Here is a 26805-nt window from a genome sequence, read left to right on the forward strand (position 1 = left end):
CGAGTGGAGGGTTGGGGGGGATCGAGAGGTCTCGGGGAGTCCCGGGGGGGTCCCTTGTGTCCGAGGGGTTCCCGGGAAGGTACCGGGGGGTTCCCGGGAGGTTCCTGGAGGGTCGGGGGGTCCCGGAGTTCCAGGGGGTTCTCAGGGGGGTCTCGGGGTGTGTCACTGATGTGCGGGGGGTTCCCGGTGGATCCCGGCCGTTCCCGCTGCTGTCCCCGCGCGCGGGAGGGCGGAGCCTCCTCCCGCCCAAACCCCTCCCCCTCCTCCCCATTGGCCGCCCCACCCCGCGCGGCCCCTCCCTCCTCCGGTCCTGTCACTCACAGCAGTCCCCGCGCTCCCATTGGTTGACACTGGAAGGAGGGGCGGGATTTCCCTCCCGCGCCACGCTTCCGCTTCCGGCCGGGCGCCGCCGTCCCTCTCCGGTAACTTCCGGGTGCCGCCGCCGCCCCCGAGCCCAGAGAGACCCCCCGGGACCCCGCCCGGGACCCCCTGCTCCGGGACCGCCCCCACGGGGGGCCCCCAACCCCTCCAGACACCCCCGGTGCCGCTGCGACTCGGCCCCGCCCCCCCGGATCTCCCTCCCCGCCCACCCCCGGGGTCCCTCCGCGCCCCCGGTGGCCCCCAGAGCGCTCCTGGAGGGACCCCCCCAGCTCAGCCTCCCCCTGTAATTCAGCCCCTCAGAGTCCCCCAGAGCCCCCCTAACTCAGCCCCCTCAGAGCTCAGACCCCCCGTAGTCCCCCCAGAGACTCCCCCCCCCCGAAGCTCATCCCCCCCCAGAGCTCAGGACCCCCCATAAACCCCCAGAAATCAACCCCCAGAGCTCAGGACCCCCCAGTATCTCTCCCAGAGATCCCCAAAACTCATCCCCCCCCCCCTCAGCCCTACATATCCACTCACAACCCCCCCCCAGGACCGCCCCGAACCCCCCCACCCCATCCCAGCCGTGCGGGGGGGGCTCCCGAGGGAAAGGAATTCCCAAAACCCCCTCCCCAATCCCACCAGGCAGAGCTGGGAGGGGGCGACCCACCCCCACCCAGGGGGGGGTCTCCGGCCGAGCCCCCCAGAAAGGGGCTGCCCCCCCCTCCTCCCCCATGGATCTTCCCAAGGGAAAGGCAGGAGCCGGGAAGCTCCTGGTGTCATCCCTGCTGGATTCCAAGGATGAGCTGGAGGAGGTGAGGGGAGTTTTGGGGGGGGGGGGGGGGGGGGGGGTCTTGGGCCCCTCCCTGCACCTGGAACACCTGGGAGTGGGCTGGGAATGGGCTAGGAATGGGGGGCATCCAGCCTGGAATGCTGCCAGAGCTTCTCAGGATCTGGGAATCCTCCTGATCTATGTTATTCAGGCTCCAAATTCCCTGAATTCCCACTGGGCTTTTCTTTCTGGGAAGGTTTGGAGTCTCCCTGGGACACCTGGGGTCTGTTCTGGGGTGGAACAGGCTCAGGGACATTCCCAGGATCTGGGAATGCTCCTGCTCCATGTTCTCCTGGCCCTAATGCCCCCTGGCTGAGCTGTCCCTTGCCATTCCCTGTTTTCCAGAGGCTGGAGCGCTGTGTGGGAATCGTGACCTCCCTGACCAACGGGCTCTCGGAGAGGGAGGCCAACGACGCCCTCAATGCCCACGTGAGTGAGCCCGGGAATGCCGGGAATCTGGGAATGCTGGACAGGGAGAGAGATGGGAATCTGGGAATGCTGACTGTGGAGGGAGCTGGGAAATGGGAACAGGGAAATGGCAGCTGGGAACAGGTGTGGGAACTGGGAATAGGGAATAGCTGTGGGTACAGGGAACTGGAAATAGGGAAGAGGTGTGGGATCTGGGAATGGGGAACAGGGAACTGGGAACAGGGAACTGGGAATAGGGAGGAGGTGTGGCAACTGGGAACAGTGTGGGAATAGGGAGGTGGGAACGAAACAGGGAACAGGGAATTGGGAACAGGAGCTGGGAACAGGGAATATTCCCTTCCCTTTCCCTGCCCTCCCCTCCATTCCCACCGGGAATCTCACCTGGAGCTGATCCCCCAGATCTGCAAAGGGGCCCCCCAGCACGAGGAGATTTGCCTGGGACTCTTCACCCTGGTCCTGACAGAGCCGGCCCAGGCACAGAAGGTGAGGAATCCCTGGAAAAGGCCGGGAATTCACACCCCCCCAGGGGTTTTCCAGCCTGGAATTCCCTGCTGGAAGTACCGGAGGGGCCCTTTGGTGGAGCAGGGCCTGGAACATTCCAGGTCTGGCTGTGTCCGTGTGGGGCAGGGATGAGGATCCTGCCATGGAAAAGGGAGCTCAGGCTCCCTCCCATCCCAGAAATTCTTTGGATTTGCCATGGGAGGCAAATCCCAAATCTTCAAGGAACTCTCAGGCCTTTCCCAGTTTTTTCCTTGGGTTGGGAGACCCGGAATGGGGTTTTTCTCTTGGAAGCCACAGGGAGGTGCCTCCAGGAATCATCACCTGGAGAAAGAATGTGTCCAATTCCCAGGGAAAAACTGATTCCCAGAGCTCCACCTCCATGAAATCCACATCCTGGATCAGATTTGGGAATCAGACTCCTGGATTTGTTCCCATATCCAGGCCTCAGGAATCCCCTCATGGAAGCAAAACGTGCTTTTCTTGGGAATCTTTAGGCTGGACTGATGGGAATCAGGTTTTCCCTTGGATAAAGAGCTTTGCTCCTGAGGCCTTCCCAAATCCAGGCCCCAGGAATCACCTCGTGGAAGCAAAATGTGCTTTTCCTGGGAATCTTGAGGCCTGGCTGGTGGGAATCAGATTTTTCCTTGGATAAAGGGCTTTGCTCCAGCTCCCTGTTGGCCTGAGAATTCCCAAACCCTTCCCGTGGATTCCTGGGGCCTGATCCTGCTCCATCCCAGCCCAGGGAATTCTGGAGGGCCTGGATCCAGCCAGGGCTCAGAGCAGCTCCCACCACATCCCTGTTTCCAAGACAAGGGGGATTTTCCCTTGTTTTTCTGCGAGAGCCAGAGATGTTTTTCCAAAGGCTGAACTTCCACCTCATGGAATAAACTCTGGGATGCTGGAGCTCACTGGGAATGCCCTGGGAGGCTCCTGGGGCAGGTGCTCCCACATGTGGAAGCAAAGGTTGGGCAAATCCAGCTGGGAAAACTTCCTGGCTCGTTCCTTTCCATGGATTCCTCTGGAAAAGGGAGGGATCATTCCAGTGGCGCCGGGAAGCCGGGACAGGGGGTGTCTGCTGCTGCTCCAGGCACAGCTGCTCCCTTTTCCAAGGGAATAATTTGGAATAATTGAATCTGTCCCTGTGCCTGGAGCCAGGCAGGGATTCCTGCCAGGATTTGGGATGAGTTGTCCATCTGGAAATGGGGAGGGGGGGGGGTTAACCCTTCCCTGGCTCCAGGAGAGATCCCAAAATCCCCCTGAAAGGCTTTGCAGGATTCCTGGGATCTGCTTGGCTGGAAAAACAGGGATGTTGTGTCCGGCTGAGGGGGCTCAGTGCCAGGGGAGGGTGGTCAGGGGGGCTCAGGGACCCCAAAAGCTGCTCAGGGACCCTCCCAGGCCCCCAAAGCTGCCCCAGGTCCCCCCCAGGCTCCCCCATGTCCAGGCCCAGCTGCCCCGGGGCTCCTCCTCCTGCTCCAGAATTACAGGATCGGAGGCCCCGGAGCCTCCCTGGGATGGTCCAGGACTCCCATCCCTCTCTCCCTCCCCCTCCAGGGCTGTTTTCTTTCCCTGTCCCCTCATTTAAAGCCTCATTAATCACTTGCTCCTGTTAATTAAACCCCCCCGAGCTGGGAGGAACCTCCGGATTGTGCCAGCCTGGCAAAAATCAAGGAATTCAGGCTCTCCCCCTCATTCCTGGGGGATTCTCCCTGTCCCATCTGTGCTGGGATGACATGGGACAGGGTCTCCTCTCTGCCAGGTGGGGTTTATTCCTGGTATTCCAGTGTTTCCCTGTGGATTTGAGGGTGTGAGAAAGGGGGAAGAGCTGCCAGACTTCTCTAGGGAATGGGATTGTTGATCCTGGGATTTAAGCCCTCAACCAGGACTAAATCCCTTGGAGTGTCTCTGTTCCAGCTCTTCTTCCAAGGATCCTGCCAGGATCAGTTGAGAATGAATCCAGGGCTGTGTCCTGGGACATCCCAGTGGATTTAAATCCATGGAAAAACTCCTTTCAATCACCTTAAAATCAACAAACAGCCCCCAAAGATTCCCCACCTCCGGGATCCTGGGTTTTTTTGCTTGGAATTTTGTGTGTGTTTGTGTTTTGCTGGGGGAAGGGGGGAGGGAGGAGCTCCAGGGTCAAAGGGATCTTTGGAGCCTCATTACCAGGAGCTGCAGGGAAGGAGCCTCTGGAATATCCTGACATTTCCTGGCACTAATGAACCACTTCATTAATTGCTCCCTAGTCACGTCCTGCTGTCCTGAGGGAGGGAGGAAGGGAAGAGCTGGGAATGCTGGGAGCACCCAGAGCACCTTCACCCCCTGCCCAGTGTTTGTGAGAGTGCAGAAATTCCTTCCTTTCCCTACAGAAATTCCCTGTTCCCATCCCAGACCCTCCCAGACTTGGGCAGGATTTCTGGGTCTCGATCACAAACTGAGCTGGAATCTCCAAATCCGTCTGTGTGGAATTCCTGCGGGAGGAGCAGGTGGCTCCAATCCCTGACCCCAAGGATTTGGGATGTGCCCTGTGATCCCTGCCTTTTCTGGGTGCCAGGGAGGTTGGAGGGGGCTGGATGTGGGTTTATAGATCTTCCCCAAAGGAATGTGGGCTGTCCCTTTTTCTGGTGGTCCCTCTGGAGCCGTGGAAGGGATCAGGAACATCCTGGTTCATTCCTGGGGCTGAATCCAGTGAATCCAAGGTGTAGGGGAGGTTTATTCCCAGTTTTCCAATCCCTATGGATTTGAGGAGGGAGAGGAGCTGCCGGACTCTGTTCTCACTGTCAGGCGGATTCCCAGAGGATTTAAGGCTCTCCCTGCCTCCAATTTCATGGGATTTGTGGATTTGCTGTTCCCTGCTTAGGTGTGACAAAGGCAGGTGTTTTCCATGATGATTTTCCCTTTTTCCATGACCTTTTCCATTCTGGTTTTCCCGTTTTCCGTGCCCTTTTCCCGCAGTGCTACCGGGACCTGGCCCTGGTGAGCCGGGATGGGATGAACATCGTCCTCAACAAGATCAACCACATCCTCATGGAAAAGTACCTGAAGCTCCAGGACACCTGTCGGACACAGGTGAGGGAAAACCCCTGGAATCACCTTCTCCACACCAACCAGGAATAGGGGGAGGTTGGGGCCACTGGGAATAGGGAACAGGAAAAGGGAATGGATGGTAACAGGAAATAGGGAACTGGGAACTGGGAATAGGGAGCAGCTGTGGGAGCTGGTGGCACTGCTGTCGCTCCGAGTGATGGAGGCACCTTTGGAATGGGAATGTGGTGGAGTGGGGGGAGGTGATGGATGGTCTGATCCCGAATCCCTGCCCCATGCATTCCCACACTCCCAGCTGGTGTGGCTGCTCCGGGAGCTGGTGAAGAGCGGAGTGCTGGGAGCCGACGGAGTCTGCATGACCTTCATGAAGCAGATCGCAGGTGAGCCCTGCAGGGGGGTGGGATCGCACCTGGATACACTGGGATCACACTGGGATACACTGGGATCACACTGGGATACACTGAGATACACCGGGAATCCCACCTGGAGACACCAGGATGGAGCTGGAGCTGAGTGGGATCTTCCGGGGGTCTGTCCTCAGGATGTGTTCCCAGCTCGGGTCCCATGGATCCCTGGGGTCCATCTCCAGCTCCCAGGAGCCTTCCCCAGCCTGTCCAGGAAGGAATTCCCTCCTGGGAGGACAGAGCCAGGGATCCCCCTCGACGATCCCGTTGTTCCCTCCCGAGGGATGGACCAGCCGGAGCTGGGAGGCTCCTGGCAAAGGCTGGAACAGCCAGGAAGTGTTGGCTTCCTGTTGCTGCCTTTCCCTGGGATCAGCTGGGCTGGCAGCTCCTGGAGAGCAGGGGAGCTGATGATCCCATGGGATGATCCCACGGGAAGCCCCCCCAGCCAAGCCGCACTCACGCCTTTCCGGAGCCACAGGAACGGCACCTCTTCCGTGTTCCTGGGGCTGGGAATGACGTCCACGGGGCTGGAATTGTGTCTCACGGCAAACCTGGGGCTGTGTCTTTGCTGGGACACACTGGGAGGTGCTGGGACACACTGGAAGGTGCTGGGACACACTGGGAAGTGCCAGGACACGCTGGGAAGTGCCGGGTCAGCTCCAGGGGGGAAAAGGATGGGAGGGAGGGACAGTCCAGAGCGCCTCAGCCCTGCTGCCACACGGAACAGCTGGAAAATCCCTGGAGACGGAGGGCATTCCAAGTCCCCTGTGCTGCCCCTCCCCTGCAGGGCCCCTCCTGGCTCCCACCCAGTGACCTTCGTTATGATCCCATTGTTTGGGCCTCATGGCCCATGTTCTCCGTGCTCCAGCTCCGCTCCGAGGGGACACCTGGACTTGATTCCAGAGTTCGGGCATTTTCCACAGGTGTCGTTTCCCTTTTGGAGCCTCAGCAGCTGCCAGTGGTTTCTATTCCCATCCCTTCCCGGCTTTCCCATTGCTTTCCAGAGGGATAATTCCTGACTCCATAGCTCCACGATTGTTTTCCAAAGGCTGTTGCAGCACAGACCCCTCGATCCCTGAGGGATCTTATCCCTGGGAATGTGCCGTGTCTGGGAATGGCCAAGCACCTGGGGCAGGCAGGAATGAGGGCTCCAGGCACGGAGCAAACTCCAAGATGAGCCTTACTGGGAACACCAGGAGCAGTGGGGGCCACAATCCCAGGATCCCAGAATCCCACAGCTCCATCCAACCAGCTCTTCCCTGTCCTGTGGCTTTTCCAGGTGGGGATGTGACAGCAAAGAACATCTGGCTGGCAGAGAACGTTCTAGAAATCCTGACGGAGCAAAGGTACGGAGAACAGGGAGACCACCCCCCTCAGCTGCCTCACAGGGGGGTGTCCTGCCCTTCCCACATTCCCAAACAAGGAATTCCCAAACAAGGAATTCTTGCACGTTGTGTGGGGGAGAACGTCTCCAAATCCTCCCGAAATCCCCCCAGATCCCAAAATCCCTCCTCAGCAGGGTTGGGAGCAGGGCTGAGGAGCACAAGTGGCTCGGGACCAGCATCCCGGGAATGTTTCCTTCCCAAATTTCCTGATCTGTGGGGGAGGAGTTCCTTTGAGAGCAGCAGGACACTGTTAATTGCCCGAAAAGTTTCCTGTCTTTGAGCAGCTCCGGGATGGGCCATCTGGGAAGTTCATCCTGAACTCCACATTGTCCTCCGGGGGCAAATGGTGCTCAGCAGAATTCCTGGCTGCAGAATTCCAGAGGCAGGGTTTGGGGACAGCTTGGCTCCAAGCTGGAATAGCAGTGAATAATCCCTAAAATCCCTTTATTGCTCTGGGACCAACCGGGTTGTTCCAGCATTTATTCAGCTCCTGGGCCGCAATTCCTTGTGGGAATTGTCCGCGGTGGAATTGTGTCCCTTGGGGTCCTTCCCAACCCATCCCACAAATCCCCACCTGTCCCCATTCCCGGTGATTGTCCCCCTCCAGGCCGTGATTCCCTGTGGGAATTGCCTGAGTTGGAGCTGTGTCCCTGCAGGGAGTGGGTGCTGAAGAGCAGCCTGCTGGTGGCCATGGCCGTGTACACGTACCTGCGGCTGCTCGTGGACCACCACGGCACCCCCCAGCTCCAGGGGCTGCGCCAGAAGGAGGTGGATTTCTGCATCTCCCTGCTCCGGGAACGGGTGAGTGCTGGGAACGGCCGGGAAGGGATTCCCAGCTCCAGGGGATCCGTCCTTGGAACGTCACAGGGGGTGTTGGGACCCAAGGGAAGGACACGACACTGGTTGGACCGGGTTGGTCCCATCTCAGGGATCCCAACCTATAGATGATGGACATGTATCCCCATGGATCCCACCCTACAGATCGCACTCTATGATCCCATTCCATGGATCTCATGGATCCCACCCGATGGATCCAGCCTGTCCCAATCCCCTAGGTCAGTGGGAACAAGGAATTTGAAATCTCAGCGGGGGTCTCACCCCCCAGACAGGGCTGGGGGGGGGTCCCAGCCCAGCAGCTCCAGGCCACATTTGGCTCTGGATCCCTCAGAATCCCCCAAATCTGGGGTTGCATCCCCAGTCCCTGCTTTCCAGCTCCTCCCCCACCTCCCTCCTGTCAGGAGCTCTCGTGTCCAGCGCCAGCTCCGGAGCCTGGCCGGGATCCTGGGGAGAAACACGGCAGATTTATGGGCTGATTGTTTGCTTTGGGAGGGAGAACATTCCAAAATAGCTCCTGCCCTTCCCTGCCCATGTCCCTGCTCCCATTCCGAGGGGGGGTGGGATGCCAGGGGCAGGATCGGGAATGCTGTGCCTGGAGTGAGTCACCGGAGCTGTGAGAAGGGTGAAGGGCTCTGCTGCTCCTCCCTCCGCCTCCTCCCATCCCCCTGCTCCAGCAGGTGACTGGGAGATGGGACTTCTCCCTGTTTTTTTCCCTAGTTCATGGATTGTTTCATGATCGGCCGGGACCTGGTGCGGCTGCTCCAGAACGTGGCGCGGATCCCAGAATTCGAGCAGCTCTGGAAGGACATCCTGCACAACCCGCAGGTGCTCAACACCCAGTTCACAGGTACCCAGCTGGACCAGCTCCCTCAGCTCCACTGGCACCTTTTCCATGGATTTTTCAATGCTTAGAGTCCTCTGGGATTGAACCATCCTGAAAAACCTGATGGGAATGTTGTTAAATTGTGTTGCGTGGATGTGACACTTCCGTGGTTTCTCATCCTCGAGGCCAGGTTGGAACAACCTTATCCAGTGGGAAGTGTCCCTGCCTGTGGAATGGATGATCCTTAAGGTCATTCCAGCCCAAACCAGTCTGGAATTCCATGATAACTAGAGTTGCTTTGTTTAATTAACTGATTTATGAGCTGAGGTGGAGCTGGAGCCCAAACCAGGAAGGGTCTGAGCAGTGCCTGGAGAAGATCCATAAAAAGCAAGAATTCCAGAGGCTGCTCCATAAAAAGCAAGAATTCCAGAAGCTCCAGCAAGTGATGCTTAATTGGGATTTAATTTCTCCCGGGTTGGGTTAAAACTGACCTGAGGGGAGAGGGATGGATTTATCATTTTAATTTATATTAATAATATCCCTATCAATTATTCCCTTCTCCGGGGGCTTCACAGTGGGTTCTAGATGCAGCAATTCCAGGGAATGTGGAAATGGGACACTTCGAAGTGTTCCCACCCCTCTGGCACCACTTTAAGGTCATCTTAAACATCCAGGATGATGCTCAGGGAAAATTCCTAAAAACCTTCCTCCAGCCAGATGTTTTTGACCTGTTCCAAGCAAAATCTTGATCCCTTTTGCCTGTATCCATGGGACTGACCTCTCCATGTCTTCCCAGGGGTCCTGCAGCTCCTCCAATCCCGAACTTCCCGCAAATTCCTGGCGTGTCGCCTCACTCCCGACATGGAAACCAAGCTGCTCTTCATGACCTCACGGGTAATTCCTGCCAAATTCCCTCCCAGATTCCTCCTGACACAGGTGAACCAGGGTCTACATGGGTTATCCCACCGAAATTCCCTCCCAAATTCCCCCTGGCACAACTGGACCAAAGTCCTACAAGCATAATTCCCACCTCAATTCCCTCCCAAATTCCAGCTCAGCTGAACCAGGGTCCTCCAAGGGTAATTCCACAAAAACTCCTTCCCAAATTTCCTCCCAGCTCAGCTGTACCAATGTCCTCTGAGGGTAATTCCACCAAAATTCCCTCCCAAATTCCCTCCGGCCCAGCCAAACCAGGGTCCTACCTGGGAAATTCCACCTAAATTCTGTCCCAGATTCCTCCCCGGTCCGGCCCAAGTCGGGTCCTCCATGGGAATCCCCCCAATCCCGCCGCTCCAGGTGCGCTTTGGGCAGCAGAAGCGGTACCAGGACTGGTTCCAGAGGCAGTACCTGTCCACCCCGGACAGCCAGTCCCTGCGCTGCGACCTCATCCGCTACATCTGCGGGGTGGTGCATCCCTCCAACGAGGTGCTCAGCTCCGACATCCTGCCGCGCTGGGCCATCATCGGCTGGCTGCTCACCACCTGCACCGTGAGTCCTGCGGGGGAATCCCTCGGGATGGGCTCCGCGGGGTTCCTGCTCTTGGGCCGTTCCCGGTGGTGGGCAGTGTTGTGGTGTGAGGGGTCTTGGCGTCGTGTTCCTGGGATAATCCGGGATGTTTTGGCTCCTGCAGTCCAACGTCGCTGCTTCCAATGCCAAGCTGGCCCTGTTCTACGACTGGCTCTTCTTCAACCCCGAGAAGGACAGCATCATGAACATCGGTGTGGGCAGGGGCCTCCTGGGGAGGGGCTCCAGGGGGGTTTTCCGTGGGTGGGGTCTTCCTCGGGATGGGCTCCATTTGGATTGTATTGCTTCCATGGGGGTCTTCCTCTGGATGAGCTCCACAGGGATCTTCCATGGATGAGCTCCACAGGGATCTTCCATGGATGGGCTCCATGGGGGTTTTACAAGGATGGGCTCCATTGGGATTGAATTGCCTCCACGGGGGTCTTCCTCTGGATGGGCTCCATGGGGCTCCTGCTCTGGATGGGCTCCTTTGGGGGATACCTTGGGATCCCTGTCCCGATCCCACAGCAGGCTCTGCCAGGGGAACAGGGAATTTGGGATCCCTGGGGGTCTCATCCCTGTCACCCTTCCAGAACCTGCCATCCTGGTGATGCACCACTCCATGAAGCCCCATCCCGCCATCACGGCCACGCTCCTGGATTTCATGTGCCGGGTGAGTTTCCCTCGCTCTCCCAGGAATTCCCAGGGATTAGGGCTGGGAAAGCAGCCCCTGGGATCCACAGATCCCAACCAGAACAGCTGTTCCCACTTTTTTCCCCTCATTCCTCAGTGTCACCTCAAGTCACCTTCTGATCCCTTTGAACTTCCCCTCTTATCCCAAATTAAGGAGGGATTGGCTGCCAAATTATCCACCTCTTCCAGCCCCTGGTGGGTCCTCCTGGATAAGTCCAGGGGCGTTCCCAAGGTCGGAGTGTTGTGTCCATGTGTCCTTCATTAGTGGGAAGCCACTGTGGGAAGGGAATGCTGCCAGTAAATCCTTCCAAGATGATGCAGGAAAAAGGCTTCTGAATTGTTCCCTTGAGTTCCTCGTGGAATTCTTGGCTCAGAATTCCCCCCTAGAGGGGATCGGAGTCTCTCTGCAGCCCGGGATGATCCAGAGCCACTGTGTCCCATCCCTGGGCAGGGAAGCAGTGACAGGAGCCGCTGCTTCCAGGAATTTGGTCCCAGGGAGGGCTGGGGGTGTTTCTTGGAAGCAGGATCTCCGTGGCCCTGGAAGTTGTTCACTCCTGTCCTTCCCAGTCCAAACCAGCTGCTGGTTCCTGGCGGAGGAGCTGGGTGGGAGGTTCCCAGGGTGTGCCAGATCCAGAGAGGAATCCTCTCCCTCCCTCTGGAAGCAAAGTCCTGTGTGTGGACAGAGTTTTTGGGGCCTCCTTCCCACATCCCCCAACTCTGACTCGGAGAATTCTCTGCCACTGACACAGTTTTCCTCCCACTTCCAGATCATTCCCAATTTCTATCCCCCTCTGGATGTTCATGTCCGGCAGGGAGTGTTCAACTCCCTCACCCACATCGTGGAGAAGCGAGTCCTGGCGTAAGAGCGCCGAGTTTTCCCACATTTTATGGCATTTTCCCCCATTTTCCCTGAGTCAGGAGCCTCACGGAGCTCCAAGGGGGGTGGTGTTGTCCTGGATCCCGGGAGAAGCCACAGTTGTGTCTGGGAACAGCCACAGTTGTGTCTTTCTGGTGCTGAGGGTTGTCCTGGAGCTGTTCCTTGAAGGAAAGGGGTGGGGAGGAGGGAATTTCCAGCCTCAGACCAGTGGGAATGACCCCGGGATGAGCCGAGGTCATGGAGCTCTGGGTCCTCTTGTCCCATTCCCACGTGGTGGATTGAGGGAAGCTCCAGGTGGGATCTGGGACAAACCCTGGGAAGAGTCCCCCAACATTCCCAGTGGGATGAATCCTCTGCATCCCAGTTCCTGCTTATCCCAATCCCTTCCTGCCCTCCCATCCCAGGCACTTGGCCCCCCTGTTTGACAACCCCAAGCTGGACAAGGAGCTCCGGGCCATGCTGAGGGAGAAATTCCCAGAATTCTGCAGTTCCCCCTCGCCCCCCATCGAAGGTAGGGAATGGGGGGTGGGATGGGGCTTTCCCTGGAATCCCTGAAGCAGCAGCAGGGTCAGATGGGACTCCAGGGAGAAGAATTTGGGATTTAGGGGGGTTGTGGTCACTGCACTGGAGAGGCACAACACCCCTTCCCTCTTTTCCATGGAGCTCCTGAGCATCCCCAGGATCCCTCCCCTCTTCCCAAAGCATTTTACTCCTGTTCCTGGAGCTGTTTCTCAGGATGGGTGGCCCAGGCAGAGCCCTGGAGCCTCCTGAGCCCTCTCCCTGCTCCGACCCCCGCAGTGAAAATCGAGGAGCCCGTTCCCATGGAGATGGACAATCACCTGGCAGAGAAGGATGATGGTTGCTATGACAACGCCGAGGCCGCTTTCAGTGATGATGAGGAGGATCTGAACAGCAAAGGTGAGGGGACTCAGCTTCCAGCCCGGAATTCTCAAGGGATTCCTCACCGGCACTGTGCCCTTGGTGGAGAGTTCCCACCTCCAAACACAATTCCCTCAAAGCCCCTTGTCCAGGAGCTGATCCCCTTTGGAGATCCCTTCTCCTCCAGGAGAAGGTGTGGAGCTGCTGCTTCCCAATCCCTGGCAGCAAGTCCAGAGCGTTGGATCCAGATCCAAAGGGAAGGGCTATCGGGCTTTGTCTTTCCTGGCCATTCCCTGGAGCTTTAGAGATTCCAACTAGTCCCACACAAATCCCTCTGTTCCCCCTTTGGAGCTGTTCCTGCCCTCGGTGGTTGGATCCTCCTGGACTTCCTTGGGGTTTCACAGCAGTGGGAAGGGGCCACAGGCCTGGGATGGGGCAGAGGATGTGACACAGCAGCCCCAGCATCCCAGTCCTGATCCATGGAGCACATTGGGAATGCTGAAGGATGAGGTTTGGGAATGGAACTGAACAGGGATCACAATCCTGGACACCACCCGTGTTTGGCTCCCTTCCCATCCTCATCCCTGTGACCTGGACACGTCTCCAAGGGGAAGGATCCCAGGGTGGGACAGGGATTGTCTCCAGAGTTCTTTAAACCTTGGGAAAATCCCTGATTTCCCCATGGTGTCCCTTGGTTCAGGGAAGAAGAGGGAGTTCAGGTTCCATCCCATAAAGGAATCCATCGTGGAGGAGCCTGTGGATATCACCCCATTCCTGGACCAGCTGGACGAGTCCCTGAAGGACAAAGTGCTGCAGCTGCAGAAGGGCAGGTCGGGGCCTTTCCCATTCCCATTCCTGTGGATCTCTCCAGGGAAGTGGTTCCCAAGGCCTTCCAGCTCCAGAGCTCCTCCAGCCCCTTGAGCACGGAGAGGGAATTCCTGCAGGAAAAGGGGTTGGGAAGGTGCTGGTGAGGAGCCTGTCCTTGGAGCAGGACACAGCAGGAATTCCTGGGAGCTGCAGTGGGGCTCTGGGTCAGGGACAGGGAAGGAAAAGGCTCCAAGTTTCCCCCTCTGATGTGGGATTGAGGAAAAGGGGGTTTGGAGCATTGGGATGGAACAGGGAACCTGTGTCCAAGTGTTCTCCATGTTCCTGCTGGAATTCACTGCCTTCAGGGAGGTTAAACAGAGCTCCCGACCTTGGCTCAGCCAACTGATTCCATGGAATTTATGGCTCCAAGGGCACTTAACCTCCTGCTTTTAAGCCTGGAATTTGCCCGTCTTGCTCCGGGCACTGCCAGATCCGTAGCAGATCCTCCTGGGTGTGCCTCCGAAAAACCTGGCGCAGACCCCCCACCCTGAGCCCCCCAGCCCGGCACGAATTCCCTCATGTCCCTGCTCCCCCAGTCTTCCCAAATAATTTGGATTTCCTCTTGTTTTCGTGCTGCAGTGACACGGAAGCGCAGTGTGAGGTCATGCAGGAAATCGTGGATCAGGTCCTGGAGGTAACAGAGCTGGGATGGGCTGGGATGGAGCTCCCAGCTGGGATCTGGGATCTCCTCTGCCACTGGGGTTGGGACACAGGAGTGTGGGAACACCTGGATCTGTTTGGGATCCGTTTTGGGAGCCCAGGATGCCCCTGGGCAGCTCCGTCCATGGGAGGGTCTCCTGGGGCCAGATCAATCCATCAGGGCTTTGTGTCCCTGTTCCCGGTGCCTGAACATCCCCAGGAGCTGCTGGGAGAGAGCTGGGATAGCTGGAAGTGGTCTGGGATGGGTGGGAGTGATCTGGAATCACTGGCAGAGAACTGGGATCACTGGGAATGGTCTGGGATAGCTGGGAGAGATCTAGGATCCCTGTCAGTGATCTGAGAGATCTGGGAGTGGTCTAGGATCACTGTCGGAGATCTGGGATTGCTGGGAGTGATCTGGGATGTTTCCAAGCTTTTTTGGAGGGGGGAAGGCTCCATCCCCTGCCCCCATCTGGAGTCAAGAGGCCCTTTGGGATCTGGGAGCAGGATCATGGGAAGGGGATGTAAATCCTCATCTCCACATGTCCACAGTCCCATTGGCACAGGGAGAGCTGGACTCCTGGAATCACTAGGATAAGTGGGGCACAGGGATTGGGAAGGGATCAAGGCTGGGTGTTAATTGGGAGCATCAATCAGGGGCTGGAAAATGGCTCCGGAGCCGCCCGGGATCCGTTCCCAGAGCTGGGCAGGGGGATGTTCCCATGTCCCTCATCCCTGTCCCTCTTCCAGGAGGATTTTGACTCGGAGCAGCTCTCTGTCCTCGCCTCCTGCCTCCAGGAGCTGTTCAAGGCTCACTTCCGTGGGGAGGTTCTGCCGGAGGAAATCACAGAGGAGTAAGGATTGGGAATTCTTTTATGTGGCTCATCCTTCCACACTGGATTTGGGCTTTTCCCAGGGAAATATCCCCATTTTGGGAAGGGAAGTTCCTCTGCTGAACTCACAAACCAGCCCCAAAAGGCTCTTCATCCAAGGTTTTCTTGGAGCAGGACCTGCAATCGGAGCTGTTGGGGGGAAACATGAACAAAATCCAGGAGTTTTCCTGGGAAAACATGGAGTGTGGGTGCCCAGAGGGCTCAGTGTCCATTTATCCCGCAGGTCCCTGGAGGAGTCTGTGGGGAAGCCTCTCTACCTGATATTTAGGTATGTCTGCTCCCAAATCCTTGGAATTTATGAGCTTAATCCCACCTGATCCCAGTGCTGATCCCACAATCCCAAGAGTTTCTCACTGTCTGGTTGTGTTTTTAGTGGAAAACGGAGGAAAGCCAGAGTTGTTTGGGGGAATTCTGTGGGAATTTGGGGAAGTGGAGCTCCCACATGCAGGCCCTGGGAGCTGGTTTTCCCTGTGGGGAGGCTGCTCTGTGTTATCCCAGTGACATTCCCGTGTTCCCAAGGAACCTGTGCCAGATGCAGGAAGACAACAGCGGCTTCTCCCTGCTCCTGGACCTGCTCTCCGAGCTCTACCAGAAGCAGCCCAAGATTGGGTACCACCTGCTCTACTACCTGAGGGCCAGGTGAGCACACCGGGGCACCTCCCTCTCACCTGGGCCCCTCTCTCACCTGTGGCCCTCCCCTGTCCCCTGCTGTCCTCTGCTGTCCCCTCACATGTCCCCTCTGTCCCCAGCAAAGCTACCCGGGGAAGATGAGCCTGTACGAGTCCTTCGCTCAGGGATCTCCCCACCTGTCCCCTCCCCTGTCCCCTGCTGTCCCCTCACGTGTCCCCTCACGTGTCCCCTCACGTGTCCCCTCTGTCCCCAGCAAAGCTGCCCTGGGGAAGATGAGCCTGTACGAGTCCTTTGCTCAGGCCACGCAGCTCGGGGAGCTCCACACCTGCCTCATGATGGACATGAAGGCCTGTCAGGAGGACGACGTGAGGCTGCTCTGCTTCCTCACCCCCTCCATCTACACCGAGGTGAGACCCCACCTGAGACCCCTCACTGAACCCCTCCATCTACACCAAGGTGTGACCCCCACCTGGGACCCCTCACCTGGGAGCGCATTCCAGGGGCACCAGGAACCCCTCACCTGGTGCAGGTGTGCCCTGAGCTCATTCCCATTCCTTAGGGTGGGAATTCTGTGGGAAGGGGCACAGGCACAGCCTGGAGAGGGGAGGAAAACCTGTGTCCGTGGTGCAGGAGCAGCAGCCAGATCCCTCCCCAGTCCTTGGGATCCCTCCCAGTGGGGTCAGACTGGTCCTTCCCCACGGACACAGTGACCCCGAGTGCCAGGACCAGCTGTCTGCACATCCCGATCCTTGTGGAGCCGCCAGAATTCTCGGCCTTTGGCTCCCAGGGTGATGGATGGGCTGTTTCCGTCTGTGTCACCACGAGGCCCCGGAACAGGGAGAGGGAAAAACAGGGAATTCCAGGAGCTCTGGGATGGCTGACGGCTGCCACCCCTTGGACACTTCACACTCCCGGCGCAGGCTGGGCCCTCCAGAGTTTTTCCATTGAGATTGGAGCTTCTGGGAGGCTTTTCCCTGGTGCCTTTCCCTGAACCTGCCTGGATTTTGTGCTTTCCCAGTTCCCGGACGAGACCCTCCGGAGCGGGGAGCTGCTCAACATGATCGTGGCGGTCATCGACTCCTTCCAGGTGGGAAGCAGCTCCTTCCCAACATGGCAGCTCATTCCCAGCTCCTTCCCCATCCCTCTGCCCCATTCCCGGGAGATTTAACCCCAAAACATTCCATATGCAAGCTCCTCTTCCTTAGTGCTCCGCTCCCCATCGCGGAGCTCCAGGTGTTCCTTGTGGTGTCCAAAGGCTGAATCCAAACCGCTGCTTCCAAGGGATCTCCTGGAGAGTGATTTCCTGGACAATCAGTGCTAATTATCCCTAATTAACCCCTTGGCGGGGGGACACTGCAGAGCCACCGCGGGAGAGCGATTCCAACAGCACATCCTGCTGGCTCTTCCCATCCTGCTCCTGCTGGGAGGCAGCTGCAGAAGCTCCTGGCAGGAATTTTCCCTGCCCCGAGTTGCCATGAGAACCCAAAAATATCCCTGGGGGCACCGGGGGCGCCTCTGGAATGCCGGGGGCACTTCTGGAATGCCGAGCTCCGTCTGGAGCAGGATCTGCCGATAACCCCTCACCCCGCCCTATTTATACCCCGTTCCCGGCCACTCCTGCCTTTCCCGGCTGGAATGCTGCGCCAGCAAGTTTTCCAGGGGATGGGAGCTGGGGCAGGAAAGGTTTGAGCTGGGATGTTCCGACCTTCCCCGCCGGCTCAGCCCCCAAATCCAAAGGTTTGGTTGTTCCCGGAGCATTTCCTCTCCCCTCCCTGCTCCCATTCCTTCCTTCGGTTCTTCCTGGTATTCTCTGGGTGTTTCCCGGTTTCCAGGGTCTGCCAGGGTGGAGTCAGCCTGTCTGGGGGATCCAGGGCCTGGATCCAGAGAGGGAGATACAGAGGGTCCTCTGGGGTCCAGAGGGGCAGGGAGGAAGGTGGATGAGGAGCAGAGATCCAGAGGATGAAGAGCAGAGAACAGCAGGGAACAGCCCCCACCCATCTCTCCCAGAGATCTTAGGGATGCTCTCGGGAGCCATTGGCCCCTTTCCCGCCAGGATCTCTGGGCTTTCCCGCTGGATCCCACCTGGGAACACTCCGCAGATCCCAGGTACCCCCTGACCCCCCTCTTGTGCCCCCTTGCAGCTGCAGGAGCTCGTGTGCCACGTGATGATGGGGAACCTCGTCATGTTCCGCAAGGATTCCGTGCTCAACATCCTCAGTGAGTGGCATTCCCGGGCTGGGAGTGAGGGCAGAGCAATGCCCAGGAAGCCCCCAGTTTGTGGAGACCCCCCCAAATCCTTGGGAAGGGAGAAGGCTCCAGCCTTGGCCACGGTGTTGCCCTTTCCAGGAAGCGCCTTTCCCACAGGGAGATCCCCGTGGGGCTGCTCCAAGAGGCTCCTTGGGCTGCCCGGGGTATCCCGAGGGCTGGATTTGCTCCAGAGATTGAAGGATTATGGCCCCAAACCGGATTGTGGGATTTATCCCTGTGATCCGAGCCCATAATGGTTTTACTGGGTGATATTCCCAGGAGCTGCAGCATTCCATGGTGCCAGGCAGGGTGATCCCAGGCTCCTGGGAATTGAAAAATAAGCCAAGGAAGAGGAAAATCTCAGAATCTGCCCCAGTTCCACAGGGTCCTCACAGAGCCGGGATGGGGAGCTCGGTATTCCCGGAGCTTTGTGTTCCCAGAGCTCCATGTTCCCAGAACGAATCCCACTGTTCCTGATCCAGCTTTGGGGTCACAAAGCCGGAAGCAGTGGGATAAGCCCCTTAATTAATGAGCCTCATTAATCCCAGAGCCTCTTCCCAGGACAGGGCTCCGGCCCCATTCCCAGTGCTCCAGAGGAGGTTGGGGGGGAACCTGGGCAGGTTTGGAGGTCCCCAGAGCTTGGAAAGGGGCTGTGACAGGTCCTTCTTGTCCCCCTTGTGCCTGTTGTCCCCATTGTCTTTATTGTCCTTGTTATCCCTGTTATTCCCCTTATCCTTGTTATCCCCCTTGTCCCTCTTGTCCTGTTATCTCGTCCCTGTTGTCCTTGTTGTCCCCATTATCCCCATTCTCCCTGTTTTCTCCACTGTTGTCCCCATTGACCTCATTATTCCTCTTGTCCTCCTTGTCCATGTTGTCCTCATTGTCCTTGTTATCCCTGTTACCTTGTTATCCCTGTTGTCCCTGTTCTCCCTACTGTCCGTTATCCCTCTTGTCCCATTGTCCCACCCATTGTCCCTCTTGTCCTTGTTATCTCCATTCTCCCCATTGTCCCTCTTGTCCCCGTTGTCCCTTTTGTCCCCATTGTCCCTCTTGTCCCTGTTGTCCCTTTTGCCCCCCTCCCCACCCCAGTCCAGAGCCTGGACTGGGAGACCTTCGAGCAGTACTGCACGTGGCAGCTGTTCCTGGCCCACAACATCCCGCTGGAGACCATCATCCCAATCCTGCAGCACCTCAAGTACAAGGGTGAGTGTCCCCAGCCCGGGGGGGCCACGCTGAGTGGGACCCCCGGGCTGAGCCGGACCCTCCTCCTTCCCAGAGCATCCCGAGGCCTTGTCCTGCCTCCTGCTGCAGCTCCGCAGGGAGAAGTGAGTGCTGGGGGGATCTGGGGGGCACCAAGGGGGTCCAGGGACCACTGGGACTGCATCCCTATGGGAGCTGGGATGCACTGGGATAACGAGAGCCCCTGGCAGTACCTGGAATTCTGGATGGAGGGGACACCAAGGGGGCTCTGGGGCGGATCCAGGGTGGGTCCTGGGAGACACTGAGGGAGCTCTGGGGTCACTGAGGGGCCTCTGGGGGAACCACCAGGACTGTCCCCATTGCTCCACGGAAGCTGGGATTCACTGGAATACTGGGAGCCCCTGGCTGTGCCTGGAGTCCTGGATGGGGGGGCCACCGAGGGGGTTTTGTGGGGGCACTAAGGGGGGGTCTGGGGAGGCACTGAAGGGGTCCAGGGACCACCAGGACTGTCCTCATTGCCCCACGGGAGTGGGTTTCACTGGGAGCCCCTGGAATCCTGGGGGGGGGAAGCACCAAGCTGGGTGCTGGGGGTCTTCAAGGTGGGTCTGGGGGCATCACCCCCCCTCCCCATTCCCGGTTTTCCCAGGCCCAGCGAGGAGATGGTGAAGATGGTGCTGAGCCGGCCATGCCACCCCGACGACCAGTTCACCACCAGCATCCTGCGGCACTGGGGGCTGCGCCACGACGACCTGCTGGGCGAGCACATCAAGGCCCTGCTCATCAAGAACAACAGCCTGCCCAGGAAGAGGCAGAGGTTGGATGGGGAGAGCCATTCCCAGGGGATTCCCAAACTTGGGAATGTGGGGGGGGTGATTCCCACCTGCCCCAGAAGGTGGCTGTGCCCCCTTCCCACAGAATTCCCCCCTAAGGAATGGGGTTGGATTTCCTCCCCTTCCCAGGCTGTGCTCCCTTCCCACAGAATTCCCAATTCCCATCCCTGTTTTTGGGAGATCCTGCCCTGTTTTGGGGAGTCTCACCCTGGATTTGAGGGGTCCCATCCCAAATTCCTGTGTTCCTGTGTCCCCCCAGCCTGCGCAGCTCCAGCAGCAAACTGGCCCAGCTGACCCTGGAGCAGATCCTGGAGCACCTGGATAACCTTCGGCTCAACCTCACCAACACCAAACACAACTGTGGGTGCCCCCAGGGACACTGGGATACTGGGAATATCTGGACTCTGGGAGGTGGGGGGGGATCCTCTGCCTGCAGGGACCATCCCAGTCACCCCATGGGACACTGGGAGTCCCTGCCCTGTATCCAGAGCCCTGGCTGGGTGGGATTCCCATGTCCCGGCGCTCCCTGACCCCCATTCCCGGTGCTCCCCCAGTTTTCAGTCAGACCCCGATCCTGCAGGCGCTGCAGCACGTCCAGGCCAGCTGTGACGAGGCCCACAAGATGAAGTGAGTCCTCCCCTCCCCTCCCCGCCTGCCCCCCCCAAGCCCCCCTGACACCCCCTTTTCCCCGCTCCAGGTTCTCCGACCTGTTTTCCCTGGCCGAGGAATACGAGGATTCCTCCAGCAAACCCCCCAAGAGCCGCCGCAAAGCCACGGCGCTGGCGAGTCCCCGCAGCCGCAAGAACGCGGCGCAGCCCCCCAACAACGAGGAGGAGTCGGGCTCCAGCAGCGCCTCGGTGAGATCCCCCCCCCAGCCCCCCCAGGGCAGGATTTGGGGCCCCCAAATGACCCCCAACCCCCCCCCATGCAGGAGGAAGAGGACACCAAACCCAAACCTGCCAAGAGGAAAAGGAAAGGCTCATCCGCCGTGGGCTCCGACAGTGACTGAGGGCTGGGACCCCCTGGTGAGGGCTGGAACTGCCCCCACATCGGTGGGACCCCCCCACCCCCCGGTGAGGGCAGGGACCCCCCCTCGATGGGACCTCCAAACCGGTGCCAGCACATCCCATGGGAACAGGGCCAGGGCCCCCCTGGCTCCCCCCACCCTCCCTCTTCACAACGTGGGGAGGGGTCTCAGTGTGTGTGTGTCCCCCAGCGTGGACGGGGATCCCTCCCCGAGGGGACACGGGAAAGGGGGGGGGACACCCCCCCAAAAGTTTTCGTATAGAAATGTAAATAAAGGGCGGAACTGAGTCGCTGCTCCAGGATGATTTGGGGAGGGGGACGAGGGTCCTGCCCGTGGGGAGGGGGGACATCGACGCCCCCCGACCCCCCCAGCCCCCTGCCCATCCCCCCGGGGACCTGCTGGGGGGGAGACAAGGGGGGACCCCCTTGGAAGGGGGTTGGGTTTGGGGGGTCCTGCCCACACCGAGTGAGGAGGGGCGACACCCCCGGCCCCCCTCGGGGCTCCATCAGCGCTTTTAAGTGTTTTTTAAAAAAAAAAGCAATAAAAACCTGCCATGTTTTTGTACCAAACGGCCCTACTTTGTGCCGCGGCGCCGGAAGGGGGTCGGGGCGGGGTCCGAGGCCGTGTCCCGGCCGGGGCACGTGGATCCCCCGGGAACGCGGAGCTGCCAAACCCCCCCGGGCCGGGAATCTGGGACAGGGAGGGAGCACAAGGGGAGGCCGCGGAGGGGGAACACGGGGAGGGGACACGGGGGGGGACATGGGGGGAAGACAGGGCTGGGGAGGGGTCCCGGGGGGGACAGGGCTGGAGTTGGCCATGGAGAGCCCTTGGAGGGGGGGAGAAGGGGGGACAGGCTGGGGGGGTCATGGAAGGGACAGGGGGGGCCGTGGGGACACAACGAGGTGCGCGAAACACCCGAGGGGGCACCGGGGATGGGCAGAGGGGATTTGGGGGATGTCGGGGGGTTGTCCCGGGGGCGCGTGACCACGGTGGGCGTAATAGAGGAGGGCGTGGCCAAAGTGGGCACGGCCAAAGTGGGCGTGTCCGCCCCGCCCCGTCCAGGCGGGCGGGGGGCGATGGCGGCGGCACTGGGAGCACTGGGGGCGCTGGGGGGGCTGCTGGGGGGGCTGGGCCGGGGGGTGCTGGTGGCACTGGGGGCACTGGGGGCGGTGCTGGCGCTGCAGCGGCGGCTGCGGCCGCACCTCTGGGCCGACCTGGCGTTCGCGGTGCGGGCGGCGCGGTGCCGGCGGCGGGCGGGGGGCGGCCCGGGGGGCTCGGTGGCCGCGCGGTTCCTGCGCTTGGCCCGGGCGGCCCCGGCGCGGCCGTTCCTGCGGGGCCGTGGGGGCTCGCAGCCGCTCGGGGGGGCGGCCCGCGCCGTGGCGCGGGTGGCGAACGCGCTGCGGGCGCTGCGGGCCCCGCCGGGCCCCGGGGACACGGTGGGGCTGCTGGTGGGCAACGAGCCCCGCTTCGTGTGGGGCTGGTTCGGGCTCGCGGCGCTCGGGGCCCGCCCGGCCTTCCTGGGCACGGCGCTGAGACCCGCCGGGCTCCGGCACTGCCTGAGGGGCTGCGGGGCCAGAGCGGTGCTTGTGAGCGACGGTGAGGGCGGGAGCGCGGGGGAGAATACCCGGCGGGATACCCGGGGGGGACGGGAGGGGAGCGGGGAATGCGGGGAGAAAAGGGGCTGGGGGGACCAGGGGGACACCGGGAGTGGATATCGGGGAGGGGACACCGGGGATACGGGAGGGGAGCGGGGATGGGGATACCGGGGGGTGATACCGGGGATGACACCGGGGGATACGGGAGGGGAGCGGGGATTGCGGGAGAAAAGGGACCGGGGGGACAGGGAGACCAGGAAGCTTGTGGGGACCGGGGATGGGGGTTATTGGGATGGAACTGGGGATGGGACTGAGGCACCGGGGGTGGGATCATCGATCGGGACCAGGGTGGGCCGATCAGTCCGGGGGGCAGCAAGGTGGTCCCCATACGGCCCCGTCCCGCCCCCCAGAGCTGTTCGGGTCGGTGGAGCCGCTCCTGCCCACCCTGCGCGAGGACGGGGTGGCCGTGTGGGTGCTGGGCCGGGGGCCGTACCCGCCGGGGGTCGTTGCCCTGCAGGAGCTGCTGGACACGGCCTCGGACCAGCTGGAGCCCGAGGACGTTTGGGAGCCCCGGGACATGAACGAGACTTGCCTGTACATCTTCACCTCGGGCACCACCGGTAGGGCCAGGCTGGGGGGAACGGGGGGGAGGCTGGGGGAATGGGGGGGGGGGGGGGGTCTCAACGCTCTGTCCCCATCCCAGGGCTCCCCAAAGCCGCCCGCGTGTCCCACCTCAAGTCAATCATGTGCCTGGGCTTCTACGAGCTGGTGGGAGCCTCCAGCGGGGACGTTGTGTACCTGGCACTGCCCCTCTACCACATGGCCGGGGCCCTCCTGGGCGTCGTCGGCTGCCTCGGCATCGGTGAGTGGGGCCGGGACCCCAGGAGGGGGTTCTGGGGGGTGCTTGAGGGGGGTGTGCCTGCTGTGTCTTACTTTAAGAGTGTTGCGTCTTTGCCTTGCCACAATCTTTGGCCCTTGGAATTCTGGACAAGAAACATTAAACAGTTCAGGAATCCAACACCAAAGCACTTGGCTAAAGTGCCACTGAAAGTGCTAAAAGAGTTCTACTAAAATCTCTGTAACCCAGATTTGAAAGCATCAGGCTGATCCCTCTGATCCCCCCTCCCGGGTTTCCCCAGGAGCCACGTGTGTGCTGAGGGAGAAGTTCTCAGCCAGCCAGTTTTGGGATGACTGTCGTGCCGAGGGCGTCACCGTGTTCCAGTACATCGGGGAACTGTGCCGGTACCTTGTCAACCAGCCCCAGGTCCGAGGGGGATCTGGGATAAGGGGGGGTGCTGGGAGGGCTCCTGGAGCCAGGGGGTCCCCCCAGAGCTGGGGCGTCCCCCAGAGATGCCGGTGGTCCCGCAGCGCCCCGGTGAGCGGCAGCACGGGCTCCGGTTGGCCGTGGGCTCTGGGCTCAGACCCGACGTGTGGAGGAGTTTCCAGCAGCGCTTTGGGCCCATCCGGATCGTGGAGACCTACGGGATGAGCGAGGGAAACGTCACCCTCTTCAACTACACCGGGACCCCCGGGGCCGTGGGCAGGGGCAGTTTCATCTACAAGGTGAGGGGGGTGGGCTGGGCTGGCAGGGAGTCACCGTGTCCATCCTGGGGGTCCCTGTGTCCATCTCTGGGGGTCTCATGTCCATCCTGGGGGTCTCTGTGTCCATCCCTGGGGGTCCCCGTGTCCATCCTGGGGGTCTCTGTGTCCATCCCTGGGGGTCTCATGTCCATCCTGGTGGTCCCTGTGTCCATCTCTGGGGGTCTCACGTCCATCCTGGAGGGCCCTGGGTCCATCCTGGGGCATCCCCATGTCCATCCTGGAGGGCCCTATGTGTGTGTCCCTGGGTGTTCCCCACATGTGTCCTGGGGGGTCCCATGTGTGTCCTGCTGTCCCTGAGTACCCCATATCTGTCCTGGGGGGGTCTCCACATCTGTCCTGGGGGCGGGGGGCTTCAGGTCAATCCCGGGGGACCCCACGTCCATCCTACCATCCCACGCTGCCTGTGTCCATGCCCCCTACACCCCCCCATACCCCTCCCCGGGGGTCTGACGCCCCGCCCCCGCCCCTCTCCCCAGCTTTTCTCGCCCTTTGAGATCGTTCGGTTCGACGTGGCCACGGGAGCCCCGGAGCGGGACCGGGCCGGGCGCTGCATCCGCGCAGGGCCGGGTGAGAGGAGGGGCCGGGGGGGCTGGGAGGAGTCCTGAGGGTCCCTCCCATCACCCGCCCCCTCCCCGCAGGCGAGACGGGGCTGCTGATCGCGCCGGTGACCCCCCGGACCCCGTTCCTGGGCTATGCGGGCCCCCCCGAGCTGTCAGAGCAGAAGCTGCTCCGGGGGGTCTTCGCCGAGGGCGACGCGTTTTTCAACACCGGGGACCTGGTGGAGCAGGACCGGGACCAGTTCGTGCGGTTCCGGGACCGCATCGGAGACACCTTCAGGTGCCACCGCCCCCCCCGGGAGGGGGGACACCCCCTGGCACCCCCCGGCAACCCCCACCCCAGGGGGACAGCGCAGGACCCCCAGACCCACAGCTGTGTGTGGGCAGGGGGGCTCGGCCCTGTTAAATGTGATGGGGGGCTCAGCCCCATTAGATGTGATGGGGGGCTCAGTGCCACTAAATGTTGGGAGGGGGCTCAGCCCCACATTCTGGGCGTACTCAGCCCAATTAAATGTTGGGGGGGTGTCTCATCCCTATTAAACTTTATCGGGGGGCTCAGCCCCACATTCTGGGGGGTCACAGCCCCACATTTTGAGGGGGGGTCTCAACCCCATTAAATATTATGGAGGGGTTCAGCCCCATTAAAAATTACAGGGGAGCTCAGCCCCACATTTTGGGGGATCTCAACCCCATTAAACCTTTCGGGGGAGGGTCTTGGCCCCATATTTTGGGAGGGTCTCAGCCCCATTAAAGGTTTCGGGGGGGTCTCATCCCCCCGTCCCGTCGTTCCCAGGTGGAAGGGGGAGAACGTGGCCACCACAGAGGTGGCCGAGGCCCTGCTGGCCCACGAGTCCCTGCAGGAAGCCACCGTTTATGGGGTCACTGTCCCAGGTACCACAGCCCCCGACCCCACACGGGCCCCTTGCCCTCCCGCCACAGGCCCTCGGAGCCCCCCACGGTGCCTCTTTGTCCCCAGGGCACGAGGGCCGTGCCGGGATGGCGGCGCTGGTGTTGCAGCCGGGACATTCCATGGATGGGCCAGGGCTGTTCCGGCATCTGGAACAGCTGCTCCCACCCTACGCGCGGCCCCGCTTCCTCAGGGTGCAGGTATTGGGGTCTGGGGTCCGGGGTTTGGGGTCCAGGGTTTGGGGTTAGAGGTTTGGGGTCCTGATTCCTCCAGCTGCAGGTAATGGGGATCCAGGGTTTGGGATTTGGGGTCCTGGGATTTGGTGTCTGGGGTACAGGGTTTGGGGGGGTCAGGTCCTTCCTGGGGGTTCCTGTGTCCATCATGGGAGTCCCCACGCGTGTCCTGAGGGTCCCGGGGGGTCCCCGACACTGCCAGTGCCCCCCAGGAGCGGCTGGAGATGACAGAGACATTCAAGCAGCAGAAGGTCCGTCTGGCTCAGGAAGGGGCCGATCCTGGGATCGTTCCCGACCCGCTCTTCCTGCTGGACGAGGCCTCCCAGTCCTACATCCCGCTGGATCCCAAGCTCTGGGAGCGGCTCCGGGCTGGGCACCTCCGTATTTAACCCCCCACGGGAGACCCCAAAGCTCCTGGGGGGCCCCAGAGCTGGGCCCGGGGCTGTCCCAGGGGCTGCGGGGGCTCCGTGTCTGTCCTGGGGGTCCCCAAATCTGTCCTGCCACCACCTTGAACCCCACACCCATCCTGGGGGGGTCCCCTCATCTGTCCTAGGGGATCCCCCTTTTCGTCCCGCGGGTCCCCACATCCAACCTGGGGGTCCCCAAGTCCATCCTGCCACCCCTGTGATCCCCACACCCATCCCAGGGGTCTCCACATCTGTCTTGGGGTCTCCCATGTCCGTCCTGTGGATCCTCAAATCTGTCCGGGGGGGGGGAGTCCCCACGTGTGTCTTGGGGGTCCCTGTGTCCATCCCGGGGGTCCCCACATCCCCCCCCCCATTCCCAAGTGCCTCCTGGTCTCCATGTCCCCCCTGTTCCCAACCCGGGGGGGTCCCTGTTCCCCCCCAGTGCCTCCCCCCACCCGGGGGCTCTTTATACACAAAAATCCTCATTTTTGGGGTCTTTTTTTTTTGGCAAATAAAACTCTTTTGTAGCAAAATCTGGTTGTTGGCACCCCCAGATTTTGGGAGGGGAGAGAGTGTGTCATCCCTGGGTGGGGGGAGGATCACCCCCAA

The 26805-nt window shown here is 60.5% G+C and overlaps 2 protein-coding genes across 2 annotated transcripts; both read left to right on the forward strand.

The window, feature by feature from the left end:
• Positions 1-1091: 1091 nt before the first annotated feature.
• Positions 1092-21459, forward strand: INTS3 (integrator complex subunit 3). The gene is made up of 30 exons (XM_027731812.2): positions 1092-1172; positions 1535-1618; positions 2018-2101; positions 5072-5185; positions 5457-5541; positions 6845-6911; positions 7607-7751; positions 8505-8634; positions 9407-9504; positions 9907-10098; positions 10241-10328; positions 10707-10786; positions 11574-11665; positions 12088-12194; positions 12482-12601; positions 13263-13392; positions 14009-14063; positions 14819-14922; positions 15185-15229; positions 15481-15600; positions 15845-15998; positions 16610-16678; positions 17733-17808; positions 18928-19041; positions 19115-19163; positions 19685-19852; positions 20128-20228; positions 20423-20495; positions 20566-20725; positions 20800-21459. Exons 1-30 carry the CDS (start codon positions 1092-1094, stop codon positions 20875-20877), a joined length of 3063 nt encoding a protein of 1020 aa, XP_027587613.1. The 3' UTR covers positions 20878-21459.
• Positions 21460-21827: 368 nt separating this feature from the next.
• On the forward strand, positions 21828-26263 carry SLC27A3 (solute carrier family 27 member 3). Its single transcript, XM_039386915.1, has 11 exons — positions 21828-21929; positions 22044-22491; positions 22901-23110; positions 23194-23352; positions 23630-23754; positions 23859-24053; positions 24569-24659; positions 24731-24929; positions 25443-25540; positions 25626-25756; positions 26002-26263. The coding sequence occupies exons 1-11, from the start codon at positions 21828-21830 to the stop codon at positions 26176-26178; spliced, it is 1935 nt and encodes a 644-aa protein (XP_039242849.1). The 3' UTR covers positions 26179-26263.
• The last annotated feature ends 542 nt before the right edge of the window (positions 26264-26805 follow it).

The sequence above is a fragment of the Pipra filicauda genome, unplaced genomic scaffold (assembly GCF_003945595.2).
Source record: "Pipra filicauda isolate LSUMZ 115617 unplaced genomic scaffold, ASM394559v2 scaffold512_size417520_pilon, whole genome shotgun sequence".
NCBI lineage: Eukaryota > Metazoa > Chordata > Aves > Passeriformes > Pipridae > Pipra > Pipra filicauda.

Excerpts from the sequence above, each read along its gene's own strand:
- INTS3 (XM_027731812.2), top strand. The coding sequence starts at position 1,092 with ATGGATCTTCCCAAGGGAAAGGCAGGAGCCGGGAAGCTCCTGGTGTCA. Across the intron at positions 1,173-1,534 it reads CCAAGGATGAGCTGGAGGAG|AGGCTGGAGCGCTGTGTGGG; the intron begins GTGAGGGGAGTT and ends CCTGTTTTCCAG. Across the intron at positions 20,726-20,799 it reads CGGGCTCCAGCAGCGCCTCG|GAGGAAGAGGACACCAAACC; the intron begins GTGAGATCCCCC and ends CCCCCCATGCAG.
- SLC27A3 (XM_039386915.1), top strand. The coding sequence starts at position 21,828 with ATGGGCAGAGGGGATTTGGGGGATGTCGGGGGGTTGTCCCGGGGGCGC. Across the intron at positions 22,492-22,900 it reads AGCGGTGCTTGTGAGCGACG|AGCTGTTCGGGTCGGTGGAG; the intron begins GTGAGGGCGGGA and ends CCCGCCCCCCAG. Across the intron at positions 25,541-25,625 it reads TTATGGGGTCACTGTCCCAG|GGCACGAGGGCCGTGCCGGG; the intron begins GTACCACAGCCC and ends CTTTGTCCCCAG.